Consider the following 13500-nt stretch of genomic DNA (forward strand, 5'->3'; position numbering starts at 1 on the left):
GGGCTCCGGAAATTTCGACCACCTGGGGTTCTTTAATGTGCACCGACATCGCACAGTACACGGGCCTCTAGAATTTCGCCTTCATCGAAATTCGGCCACTGCAGCTGGGATCGAACCCGTGTCTTTCGGGTCAGCAGCAGAGCGCTATAACCACTGAGCCACCGTGGCGGGGCTAGTACACAGTATCATCGCTCCTGGTTGGATAACCAACTTGGCGTTTACCGAGCCACAGCAGCACATTGACGAACCAAGCATCACTCGATCGATTTCTTGGAGCTAGAGCTAGGCAGTGTCCTGTGTGCAGCTGTTCCAAAACTACAAGCTAAGAGCTGGAAATGTGCCAGCGACATTCATAATGCTTATGCAACTGGGAGAAATGCTGTTGCATCAATGTTTCACTACAACAATGCTCAGTCAAAAAAATTAAGCACGTGCACATGATTCCCCTATAAGTGCTTGTGCACACATGGAGCCAATGAAGTCCAAGATGGGCACAGCACCAAACTAAGTCATGACGCAAAGCTCAACTTCCGCGCCTGTCTTCTTGTTACACCAATGTAATGCAAAAGAATGAATTGGAGACTTTATTAGGCTGGCCAGCTCTTGCAGGAATAAGGGTGTGTGGGGGGGGTGTGAATAGCACAGCGAATAAGCTGGACTTGCGACAGAAATTTAGGTGGGCGGATTAGATTAAGAAGTTTAAGGGGATAGGGTGGCTGCAACTGGCACAGGACAGGGTTAATTGGAGAGATATGGGAGAGTCCTTTGCCCTGCAGTGGGCGTAGTCAGGTTGATGATGATGATGAAGGCAAGCATCACATGCCCACGAGAAAAATTGAGCGTGTGTGTGCATGTATGCAGAATGACTATACGAGGTGTGTAGAATGGGAACATTGCTGCTACAAACAAGAACACGCCAGCTGTAACTATACAGCTCACTGTCACATGTGCAGTTTCAGAAACCAAAAATAAAGCTGCAGTGTCTACACACCCAAACCAATGCAAGCCGACAGTACAGCCATGCATTTTTTGGTGGCAGTGGCAATCAAAACACTCACAGGAGAACGAGGAGATCTTTCTAGAAAATATCTTTTTTTATTTCGTACGCAACAGCACTATTTACAGATTACACATAACCAGAGATTTACAAATCAACAGCTGCGACGAACTGCTCCATAGAAGCAACAAAAGGAAACCGAAACCATTCATTTGGTCAATCAGCAAGGTGTGCCTGTACAAACCTCAAAAACACACACAATCACATGGTTGACTTCTGCAATGACAGCTGTACAGACAGCACTGCCAAAACACATTCATGTGCAGGCTCTGGGCCCTGGATTGAAATATATGTATAAAAGGAGCACTAGCATTCACGTCAGAAGCCTGATCACTGCTGACCGCACAACCGTTGCGTTTCAGAAAAAAAAAAAAAGAAAGGTTGGGGTTAAACTCCACACTCATTATGCTGTCAGTGGCTCATTGGTAGCCATCTAAGACAGAACCCCTCTAGTAACATTGGTTACCCCAGCGGTCAGCAGTCCGATCCACCCTGTTCAAGAAACTAGTATTGCCTTTAAGACTTGTCACACCGGTCACTGCTCTGAGCACGCAATTGTCTTATACACTCTCGAGAATCTTCCCAATGCCGAAACTCGTGTTTCACGATGCTTCAGAAAGAATGATGCAGCATCAAGCTCATACATGGATCCCTGAAAAGGAAGTTTGTTACAAGTACTTGGTGTACGGTAGTCCTTATGGTACTTATCGGATGAGCAAATACTACCTGAATGCCCGAGAAGCCTCCCTAGGGTATGTTACCCCTTGCCAAAGTGGAGGAGGCCTATAAACGTGAAGAATGCGGGAAGCACGACATCCTCTCTGAGGTACTAAAAACACGGGGACCGTTGCCAGAGGTATTGACAATGATGAGGAAACAATGGCAAAAGTAAAACAACGGAGAAACACAAGTGACAATGAGCAAAATGGGGCAGCAGCGACTGCTAAAGAATGAGACAATGGGAAACATTAGTCTGACTTATCAGCCTTCTTGGACTTTTTCTTCTTTTTGTGCTTGTGCTTGTGCTTCTTGTGTTTCTTGTGCTTCTTCTTGTGTTTCTTGTGTGAGGACACCTCCTCGTCGCTAGAGTCCGACGAAGAGCTGCTGCTCCTGTCGTCGGCCGAGACCACCGGAGCCGGGGCGCCCGGCACACCGGCAGACTGCACAGCTGCAGCCACAGCCAGTGTTGCCGCCACAGCTGGGCTAGCGCTCGCCTTTGCGGTCGACACGGCCACTTCTTCCTCGGCCGGCCGCAACTTCTTGGCAGCAGACCCATCGGTGACTGTCACTGCCCTGCGTTTGGTGCCGGCACCCTTGCTACCTAGCAACGCTGCATCCGCATTGCCGGGCTCCTCCTCGATCATCTCATCGTAGTCTGGCTCGAAGCGTGACTCGTCCTGCGTAGACTCTTTGCGATGCCTCAACGCTGCTTCAGCGGCCGTCAGCACTGGCGACATCTTCTTTTCCAATGACTTTGAGGCGGCCGCTGAAGAGGTTGCCCGACTCTCCTGCCCACTTCCACTAGTCCCCCCTCCGCCAGATGAACCGGCTGTTGGTGCTACAGCTGGGGGCGGTGCAAAATGCGAAGTCTTTTCACGATGGTGGCGCTGACGGTGAGGAGACCTGTCGTTCTTCTCTCTGCTCCTCGATCGCTGCAATGCCTGAGGTGCAGAAGACGGCGGAGGTGCCTGGTCGGCTGACCAATCTCCTCTGCGAGAGCGGTGATGGCTGTCATCATCGCCGCGATCTTCACTTCTGCCTTGCAGACGCATCACGTCCACGCGGCGCTCGTGAGACCTCATTCGCTCGGCGTCTTCAGCTGCGTGGCGAGAGCGGTACTCCTCCTGCGCCTTCCGCCTGCTGCTATGCGCCAGCTCTGCCTCCATCTGTTTGTGACGAGCTTCCTCGTACGCCCTCCGCGCCCGCTCTTCCTGCAAGGCAGCATAGTAGCGCTCGTCCTTGTAGCGGCGCCGCTCGTCTGAGTGCCCGTCCCGACCACTCGACCGGTGCGGGATGTCCTTGTCACGTGCCCTTCCGGACCGCGAAGACCTGGCGAGCTCACGGTCACTCCTGCTGCTTCCTCCACCGCTGGGTGGAAGCACGCGGCTGTGCCCTCCAGCCTCCATTGCCCTGCGGTCGTCTAGCCGTGACCTGGCATCCTCTGGTGGGAGTCGCCGGTCATGGTCGGGAGGCGCACGGTCGTCTGATCTGCCCCGGTCATCGCGACGGCTGCTGCCACTGCTGCTTGATTTCGGTAGCCTGGTGCTGTCGCTCACCTCAGCACCTTCAGCCCGACTGTGCCTCTCTCCAAACTTAGACCTGTCCAGCTTGACCCTCTTGGTCGGCTGGGTGCCCTCGGAGGAGCTCCCCCGTTGCTCCTTGTCCGACGTGGTCACTGACCGCCTCTCCTTCTCGGAGGACGAAGTGATGGTAACCTGCAGCGTGCCGTCTAGCCGGTCCCGCAGTCTAGGCGGCACTGACGGATCTTTCCAGCTTTCCTTCACCTCCCGAATGCTCGACTGCGAAGGCGATTCTTCCGGAGGTGTCGGTTGTGCATCGTCCGGCGACGCCACCTTGGAAGAGAGCTTCTTTGGCTCGGATGAGCCCAGCCTGCTGAGTGCCGCAGTGGCTGCTGCAGCCGCCACCATGGCCTTCTTGCGCGGCTTGTGCAGGAGCACGTTCTCGGCACGCTGGAGCACTTCCGACGACACTAACGGCTTGGCTTCCTTGGCCTCTTCCACTGGCTCGCTTGGTGGGGGTGGCGATTCCTCCCCTTCCAGTTCTTCCCTCTCCCACTTGGAAAGCTCGGGCACCTCCACCTGAAGCACATTCTCCTCCTCCTTGGGAGCAGCATTTTGCTCTTGCGGTTCTGGCTCCAGCTCGGTCTTGTCCCAGATGTCTTCCAAGCTTCCCTGTGCCGCTTCCCCAGGCGCTTCTGGCGTGCTGGTCTCGACCTTCGCTCCTTCTCTCTCGTCCCCGAGCAGCTTCTTCTTAGCCAGCTCCAACTGTTCCTCGATCTTGGACAGCCGCGCAGCATCCGGCACCCCTTGTTCCAGTTCGGCAGTCAAGAAGGCCACCATTGACTGCTCGCGGCTCAAATCTGGAGGTGTCAACAACAGCGACTTGGTCAGCAGCCTTGCTTCCCGGGGCTTCTTCTTTTTCTTCTTGCGCTTGAGCGGCTCATCATCCCCACCAGGAAGCTGCTGGCTCGACTCATCAGATGTCCTGGCGGCCATCTTGGCCGACATCTTCTTCAGCGCTTCCTCGTGCTTCAGCTTCTTCTTGTGCTTATGCTTGCGTTCTTTGACCGTGGTGCCCTCGGAGGAAAGGGGTTCCTCGCCTTCCACTTTCACAAGCTCCCGGGCCGCCTTGGCTGTTTCTTTGGAAGGCGCAGGTGAGGCTTCCGGTTTAACTTCAACGGCCTGCTGACTCCCTTCCAGAGGTGTGGCCGTGGGAGACGCCTTCGGTGCCTTGACTGCACCCTCTTGTAAGGGTGCCTCCCTACTAGCTTCCTTCCTCGATTCCTTAGACTTGTGGTGGTGCTTGTGCCGGAGAACCTTCTCTTCTTTCTCCTTGGATCGCTTGCGGCTCTTGACGGCACCTTCAGAGTCTGGGCGGGAGCTGCTTTCTTTGCCATCCGCGCTGTCCCGCGACTCCCGTGACACCACGAGGGGAGTGGTGATCTGCTCGGGGTGCCGGCGGTGCTCGCGTGATCGGCTCTCCCTGCTAGCCTTGGACGAAGACTCGGACGCGAGCGCCTCTGGTGGCGGAGGAGGGTACTCACTCCTCGACCGTTCCCTCCTGCTTCCAGGATCACCATGGTAACCCCTGGAAGGAATTCCCGGAGGACCGCCACTGTCAAAGCGATCGTTCCCGCGGCTGTCTCCACGGTGCGGCGGTGGAGGTAGGGAATCGGGGGGATAGCCCGGGGGATAGCCACGGTAGGCGGGATTGATGCCGTCACGCTGGTGGTGGTGTGGTGGGTAGTACCCACTGCGGCCATCAAACTCTACAGGTGGTACCATGTGCTCCGAGGGGTGGTGAGGGTAGCCTGGATGATGATGCGGGTAGCCCCCAGGTGCCCCCCCAAAGAAGCCACGGCGGTGTGCACGGAATGCTGGCGAACGGTTCCGAAAACTGTGAGGTGGCGGACCGATGTGATGAGGAGGTGGCGGTGGAAGTGGGTGGTGGTGGTAGGATCGAGGAGAGCGTGGCGTGCGGGAGCGGCGATACGGACGACCGCTCCCGTGGCTGCTGCCGTGGTAGTGGTGCCGGCCGCGCCTTGAAGGTCGGCTTGGAGACCTTGAGCGCGACCTGTAGGCAAAGGTAACGGGAGAAAAAGTATGCTCAAAAACCATTCTTTGGAAGGTCAACAACTCAAACACCGACAACTGTGCAAACTACATCAATGCAACAGCATTTCTTGGCTCATGAGCAGCATCACCGGAAGCTGTGGACAGAGCATGTCCACACAAACTGAATAAAAACAACAATGAAAAGAGAGCGGCAGCATAGGTAAGAATGAAACCTGGGCCACTGGCGTGCAAGACGGGAACGTTTCCACTCTGCCACGATGATTCAATGTTTGAAGTTGAATAAAGGTGAGTCTAGAGAATGCACAGATGTCTCGCATATCTTCAAGATATGTGCTCAGCCGTACATGAGTAATTATTTACATCTAAATTACAGATGCACGTTTCCGGTAAATTTCCTCCGTGCTTGGAGTGCAGTCGTAGCGCCATCATGCGGCACCCACTGAAACCCCCTCTCCCCCCTCGCAATGTACAGTGCTAATCCAGCAGATGGCGTGAGCGTAGGCGAGATGGTGCATGGGACCGCAGAAAACAGAAAGATAAAATAGGAAATATTACGTATCATATCCCATTTTACTTTCGCCTGTCAAAGTATAAGTGGATCATGTCTACATAGCTCTCAGCAGACACTGAAGCCATCCGACTTGTGCAACATGGAAAATAAAATTTAGAATCATCAAAACCAAGGAAAAGGCCCTGCATTAGTGTTGACATCTTCAATGCTAATATAGACTGAGGGCTCGAACGGTAGGAATTTTATTTGAACATGGGACGATGAGGTCATGTTGATACCGCTCACAGCATGAGATGACTGTACGACTCTTGAAACACTGGAAGAGATCTCGCTAACATAGTGGTAACAGATTTTTCACATCCTTTGATAAACATGCACACATTTTGAAGCGAGGACCCCACACTCCATTCCCTTCACTGTAATTCAACACGTGCCCCATAAATTTCATTGCAGCTCACTTCGGTTGTCTGTGGCCAAAGCCAAGCCAGGTGTCCGATAAGGAAGGGCAAAAAGATACAGTACACCTATACTGCTGCTTCACTACCTAAGGGAAATGCAACAAGCACGAGGTGTAAATGACGACTGTGGTACAGCAGGTATGTGGGGCTTAACGTTCAGAGCCTGCACATAGGCTATGAGAGATGCCGCAATAAAGGGCTTTGAGTTAATTTAGACCACTTGGGGTTCTTCACCGTATACCGGCATCGCACAGCACAGGCATGTTTGCATTTTGCCTCCACTGAAATGCAGCTGCAATGGACTGGATTTGACCCAGCATTCTTGAGTAAAGGAAGATCAATAAACAGGCTCCTAGAAAGTAGTCCAATGCGCACTCCTGGTTATTCTTCAGCCACCATGAAGAACAAAGCAACTGCTGGCAACATTCTTGCAAGACTAAATAAAAGCCGTCAGCACTCCACGAGGCAGGTATGAACATAACGTACCTGTAGCTGCCACTGCGGGACCGCCGACCATGGGGGCTCTTGGAGCCCGTCCGCCGGCGGCCCTCGCCTCCGCCCCCGGGGCTGCGAGGGGACCGGGACCGGCGGTGGCGCAGGGGCGACCGGGACCGGGAGCGAGACCTGGAGTAGGACCTGGAGCGCGACCGTGGCGAGTAGGACCTGGAGCGCGGCGAGTAGGAGCGAGAGCTGCCGCTGTAGCGCGAGCGGGGTGAGTAGGAGCGGGAGGCTGCGCTGCGGCCCCCGCGCGACTTGGAGCGCGACCGGCTGTAGGAGGACGAGCGGGACCGGGAGGAGCGCGTCTTGGAGTGCGATCGGCCGCTGGAGCGGCCCCGCCGCTCGCGGTGGTGCCGGTTGCGGTGCAGGTCACGCAGGTGCTTCTCAAACTCCTCCAGGGGGTCACCCGCTCGCCGGCTCCGGCTGCGCAGCAGCAAAGGGGAGACAGCGGTGCACGGGGGGGGGGGGGGGGGGGGGGGGGGCATTAGCAACGCACACTCGGGGTGGACAGCAACAAGCTCCGCGGTGACACAGAACGAGAAAGCACATGTACCGTGCCTAGCAAACACACGCAGGAAGTATGGGCTCAAAGAACCACTGAGGTGTGGGGATATGAAAACAGAGTGTGAGAGGCATCCACCTTTCATTTTTTGCATTATTTTTTGCCCCACCAATATATCTTAATATGTGGTGAGCATAAACAACACAACCACAAGCTAGAAGACATGGACGGCACTTTGTGGCTTTCTTGCTAGAGGTTGTGTAGCTTGCACACATCGCATAGTACAAACAGGCACCAACAAGCCCTTCATTGCACATTATTTATCAAAGCACTGTTTACAAGAGCAAAAGAGTACCTGTTCGTAATTTTAAGATTGGAATTACTCTCACCCACTCACATCCTTGTTTAGACAAACCTTTCAATACAACTACACGGTACCAACTTCCACACTGGAATCCATGCCGTGTTGGGCCAGAAGCAAGAAGGTATGGGCATCGATTTTGCCACCCCTCTTCAGGACATGAAATACGCTGCACGCTACAATCCATTGCATAACAGTGACTACCAAACAAACAAGCAAGCAAGCAAACAAACAAATAAACAAACAAAAGAAAACATGACTGCAGTGTACCTACAGCACACTGCGCTCCTGACACTCCGAACAATTCCAGTCCACCAGAAAATCAATGATGTCAACGCTAGTTACACAATCCTCAACGGTAACAATGCCCGACAGAGTAAGCCTGTAAATGATTTGTCGCGTTTACCTGCAATGATAAAAACCCGGGGTTTTATGTTGTAACAATTCTCCGTTACAAAACCCATACCTGCCCCATTTCTTCGGCCAGCCTTGTCTCAATACTGAAGCTATGAAATAAAAATGTTTGCTTAGCAGCAATTCACGATGTTAGGAGGAAAAAGAATAAATTTGAAAATACTAAATATGGCCACTGCTTTTGGTGAGCAAGACTGAAATAGAACCGTAAATGTGCCAGGGTGCCAGTTCAGTGCAACGCTGCCTCAGCACAAAAGCAAGTGAGTTTTTTTATGTCCCGAAGCTGCACTCAGGGCTAAGAAGGCTGCTGTAGTGATGGGCACTGGATAAACTTTTCCCACAGGGGGGGGGGGGGGGTCTTTAACATGCACTAACGTTGCATGGCACACAGGTGTGAACAAAGCAGTGCCAAAGAGACAATCATATCCTCGGCCTTCATTTATCATTTTCATCCATTGTCTCTTTCATGCTGTTCACATCGAAATCTATCTCTTGCTCAAGCAAAAAGCCAGCCAAATCTGTACCATCGCACGCACAGCTTAGCTTTTGGCCGAGCATTCCCCACCCCAGTATTGACTTGAGAGATCACAACAAGGCCAATTTTCATCTGCACCCTGTAAGAACAGCTACACCTCCACCCCAGTGAATATTGAATAGTGTCACGTTTTGGCAGTGACACACTCGCACAACTCCCAAACACACTGACTCCACGCCAACAACCTTTATTGTACTTCTCCCATCTTCCCGCCGCCACCGATGCTCTGCCTCCTGATGATGATGATGACTTGGCGATCCACTAGCGCCCTCTCGTGACATCACCCGGAACCAGACCCTCCACTGCCACACTGTCCTCACAATATAAAGCTCTGAAAGTGGTGAGCGTAGAGTTATACCCGTTTCACACTCAAGCAAAAACGCTAGCGAATTCTGTCGGCGCGGCGCAATAACCTGTTTTAAGTCGGCGCAGCGAGGCTCCAACAAGTTGCAAATTTTCGCTGTGGCACGCTGCTCAATCGCTCAGACGCTTGCATGCAAACCAGCCTTTAAATGTTTTCATGCGAAGCTACAGAGATAAAGACAGATGACCAACCTCCTCCTGCCATGGTAGTCATCAGCAGGACCAAAGGGCTTGGCTGCAGGCAGGTAGCCCGCCCCGGCAGGTATGGAGAAATGTGGTGGAACTACGTTCATCCCAGCCAGACCTGCGAGGAGGAAGAAAGGATAGGTTGTTTAAGACTAGCTCCAAATGACACAAGGTCCCGCTGATGATTTCAGTGGGCGTCCACAGCTAGCCACCCAACGAGCCAAAACACACTAGCCACCCAATGAGCCAAAGCACACTAGCCACCCGATAAGCCAAAGCACACTAGCCACCAGATGAGCCAAAACACACTAGCCACCTGATAAGCCAAAGCACACTAGCCACCCGATAAGCCAAAGCACACTAGCCACCCGATAAGCCAAAACACACTGCCACCCGATAAGCCAAAGCACACTAGCCACCCGATAAGCCAAAACACACTAGCCACCCGATAAGCCAAAACACACTGCCACCCGATAAGCCAAAGCACACTAGCCACCCGATAAGCCAAAGCACACTAGCCACCAGATGAGCCAAAACACACTAGCCACCTGATAAGCCAAAGCACACTAGCCACCCGATAAGCCAAAACACACTAGCCACCTGATAAGCCAAAGCACACTAGCCACCCAATAAGCCAAAGCACACTAGCCACCCGATAAGCCAAAACACACTGCCACCCGATAAGCCAAAGCACACTAGCCACCCGATAAGCCAAAGCACACTAGCCACCCGATAAGCCAAAACACACTGCCACCCGATAAGCCAAAGCACACGAGCCACCCGATAAGCCAAAACACACTGCCACCCGATAAGCCAAAGCACACTAGCCACCCGATAAGCCAAAACACACTGCCACCCGATAAGCCAAAGCACACTAGCCACCCGATAAGCCAAAACACACTGCCACCCGATGAGCCAAAACACACTAGCCACCCGATGAGCCAAAACACACTAGCCACCCGATGAGCCAAAACACACTGCCACCCAGTGAGCCAAAACACACTAGCCACCCGATGAGCCAAAACACACTAGCCACCCGATAGCCGAAACACAAGTTTGACAGTAACATTGATTTCTAATCAGAACAAGTGACAGTAACAGTGTAACAGTGTGCAGCCCCTAGCTACAGGTAGAAAATGTGGAACTAAAATCACCAGCTAGCTGTCAAGCTCACATCCGCACTTGGTCAGAAACTGAACACAATTACAAGCGGTGCACCTGTGCAAAATATCAGTGCTACATGACATAAAATAAGTGCTACATGACATGATCAGAGGATTAAAATAAAAGTGAGTGAATGCAGAAAAAGCAAATGCTAGCATGCAGAGACTGGAAGCCGATTTCTTAAGTGGGGACGCTGGTCTTTGAGACCAAAAAATGACCAAAAAATCGATTTTTAAAAAATGACATTTGTGGAACTTACAGCTATTATTGTCGAACTGTACCAATTTTTTTCCTCAAGAAATCAGCATTTTAATCATAACAGTAAATTTAGATCATCGTGTGGGCTGAATTTATGCAGGAGCAGACAATTTAATGGCATAAAATTTTGGACCTCTCGCTGTCTTGGCATGTCGGTATCTCAACACGTAGGACAGATAGAGATGTCAAATTGCTTCCTAACAGGAGCTGAAGGCACAGTGTGTGCAATAATCAAAGTAGATTTGTTCAGTCGCACTTTAAAAATTTATAATTTTGCAATGTTCATAGATGCATTACATTCACACCTTGAATACTGATATTCCAAGTGCTGCAAAATTGCTAACGAGGGTAAAATGAAAAAATGGTTTTGATTATTGCACTCTACTCATCATACTATGTAGCCATGGATTAAAAATGATTTTTTATTCAGCAGTTTTTTTTGCACTGAGGTACTAATGAATGACTAATTCAAATTAATTGTCTATGGAACCGAGTAATTTATGGTTTGGTTTATTGGGGTTTAACGTCCCACAGCAACTCAGGCTATGAGGGACGCCGTAGTGAAAGACTCCGGAAATTTCGACCACCCGGGGTTCTTTAACGTGCACTGACATCGCACAGCACATGGGCCTCTAGAATTTCGCCTCCATCGAAATTCGGCCGCTGCGGCCGGGATCGAACCCGCGTCTTTCCTGGCAGTAACCGAGCGCCGTAATCACTGAGCCGAGTAATTTATGAGAAAGGTCATTTTATTGTTGAAATCAGTATAAAAAACTGAGCAAGGTGGTACAATAGTTTCATTAGGATTGAACTAAAAATAAGGAAAGTAGGTCTAAGACCAGCGTCCCCCCCTTAATCCCCAGCAATGTTTGTCACAGACAAGCAATGGCATTGAGTGAATGGACCAAAAAAGTTTAATGCAAGCTGTGCTTACCCTGAACATGTGCAAGCCACTCACCAGGGGGCGGTGCCTGCCCAGGGAAAGGAGGCGGTGGCAGGTTTGGGGGAGCCAAGTGGTGGCCCTGGGGCGGTGGGGGCAGGTGCAAGGGTGGAGGGGGGTAGCTGCCCCCAGCCCCACCCATTCCTCCACCACTGCCACTGTAGGGCGGGTAGCCACCCGAGCGGTAGTCACCACCGGCCGAACGGAGGCTGCCAATCAAAGCAAGACAGACAGACACCAAGGTCAGTTTCAACCGAGATGAAAACACACGACAGGTAGGGCTTAGAGCCATCTCCAGAAGCTGGCTGCCTACACAGTGATACAATATTGTGACTGTTTTTTTGGTTTGGTTTTATGGGGGTTTAACATCCCAAAGCGGCTCGGGCTATGAGGGTCGCCGTAGTGGAGGGCTCCGGAAATTTCCACCACCTGGGGTTCTCTAACGTGCACCGACATCGCAAAGCACACGGGCCTCTAGAATTTCGGCTCCATCGAAATGTGACCGTCGCGGCCGGGTTCGAACCTGCGTCTTTCGGGTCAGCAGCTGAGTGCCCTAACCAATGAGCCACCGTGGCAGCTACAACATTGTGATCCCCGAGTAAATATGCACAGGACGTGGCATCCACTTCTACCTATTCACATTTCAGTTTAGGCTCAACAGTGGGATTACCACACTGCAAATTAAAACAATCCCCGAACATCACCAAGATCCTGTCAGACTGAATTTCACCACCTTCTAACAAAGCACTCCTTGAACACCCACTAAAAGCAAACCTACGCCCACATCCAGACCACTGCATGACAAAGAAGAACGACACATGATGTCGGTGTCCTGTCCTGTCGCAGCAGCAATGGTTGCCACTCCTCAAAGGAAGTATAGAATATAGTCTTCAACCCACAAAGAGGGAACAGGCAACAATGTGTGGTGCAGTGCAGCTGTTTAAAGCCCTAAAAGATTGAAGGAATACAGGAAAAACAATTCTTCAGCCTCACAACATGCTGCGGCAAACAGGCATGTCTAACTTTGTTGGTAGCAGAGATCAATGTACTGCTCAGATTACCAGGCTGAAAACCATAACAGCACTGCAGCTGCATGGCTTGGCGTCAGACACAAACTCTGCAGCATTCTAAAAAAAAATTACATGAGGGCAAGGCATGATAGGCGACTATGCCCAGAGCTCGCTACCCTGCTACTGCACCACTCCCAAATATCAAACAAAGACTGATACACTAAGCAAGGCACGTCATGCCCAAAGGCGAACACAAGTGAAACTTTTTGCACTGACAAAATTGCTACTTTCAATGATATCTCTTTTTTTTATTTGACCGGACTGCTACGCAGCGCAAAGGTTAAGGGGTGCCTCCTCACCTGCCACCTGGGCCGTAGTCGTGACGGGACCGGTGATGGCCGTAATCCCCGTGCCGGCTGGAACGATGGAGCGAGCCTGGAAGCAAGCAGCAGGTGATTGCACGTTCATAAGGCAGAACTAGGCTTGCAGGGACAGCTCCACTGCTCAAGCTCACATGTCACAAGTGCAGTGGCAATAGACTGGCAAGACAAACCCCGCAGCTGTGCTGACAGCTGCCGCACGCTGCACACTTGTCCCGTCAGCCGAAGTGCAAAACACCAGTGCAGCCGACACAGCAATGCACAAGGTTTCTGAACAAACAGCCCCGTGCTTTCAAGAGGGGCTCACCCATTCAAGGAATTAAATAGCCTAAGCGAAAGCAAAGGCCTCTGTACAAAGACAAACCTGAAAAGCACTGAGTGGCAAATTCACAGTTTGGTACTAGCACAGCAAATGACACTGGAGATACATTTAAAAGTGTGACGGCTAAGCTAGCTCGACCTTTAGAAATAGTTGGATTTTTTACGAGCTGCAGCTGCACTCTGGTAGATGAGAGGAATGCTCAGGATCAATTCAAACCACCAGGGG

General features: G+C 51.7%; 1 protein-coding gene across 3 annotated transcripts in view; it reads right to left on the reverse strand.

Moving 5' to 3' along the window:
• Nucleotides 1–1073: 1073 nt before the first annotated feature.
• snama (something that sticks like glue) overlaps nucleotides 1074–13500 on the reverse strand; it is an 85069-nt gene continuing 72642 nt past the window's right edge. For 2 of the 3 annotated variants that reach the window (XM_089586763.1, XM_089586762.1), the window contains exons 13-17: nucleotides 12933–13008; nucleotides 11558–11772; nucleotides 9208–9319; nucleotides 6829–7263; nucleotides 1074–5371 (exon numbers count right to left, since the gene is read on the reverse strand). In XM_089586763.1, the coding sequence (XP_089442889.1) occupies nucleotides 2026–5371; nucleotides 6829–7263; nucleotides 9208–9319; nucleotides 11558–11772; nucleotides 12933–13008 (4184 nt within the window). In that variant the 3' untranslated portion in view covers nucleotides 1074–2025. The remainder of the gene's footprint in view (nucleotides 5372–6828; nucleotides 7264–9207; nucleotides 9320–11557; nucleotides 11773–12932; nucleotides 13009–13500) is intronic. The other variant, XM_089586764.1, reaches the window with a different exon arrangement.

Source organism: Amblyomma mixtum, chromosome 4 (genome assembly GCF_055824585.1).
Source record: "Amblyomma mixtum isolate Tamu chromosome 4, ASM5582458v1, whole genome shotgun sequence".
Lineage (NCBI taxonomy): Eukaryota > Metazoa > Arthropoda > Arachnida > Ixodida > Ixodidae > Amblyomma > Amblyomma mixtum.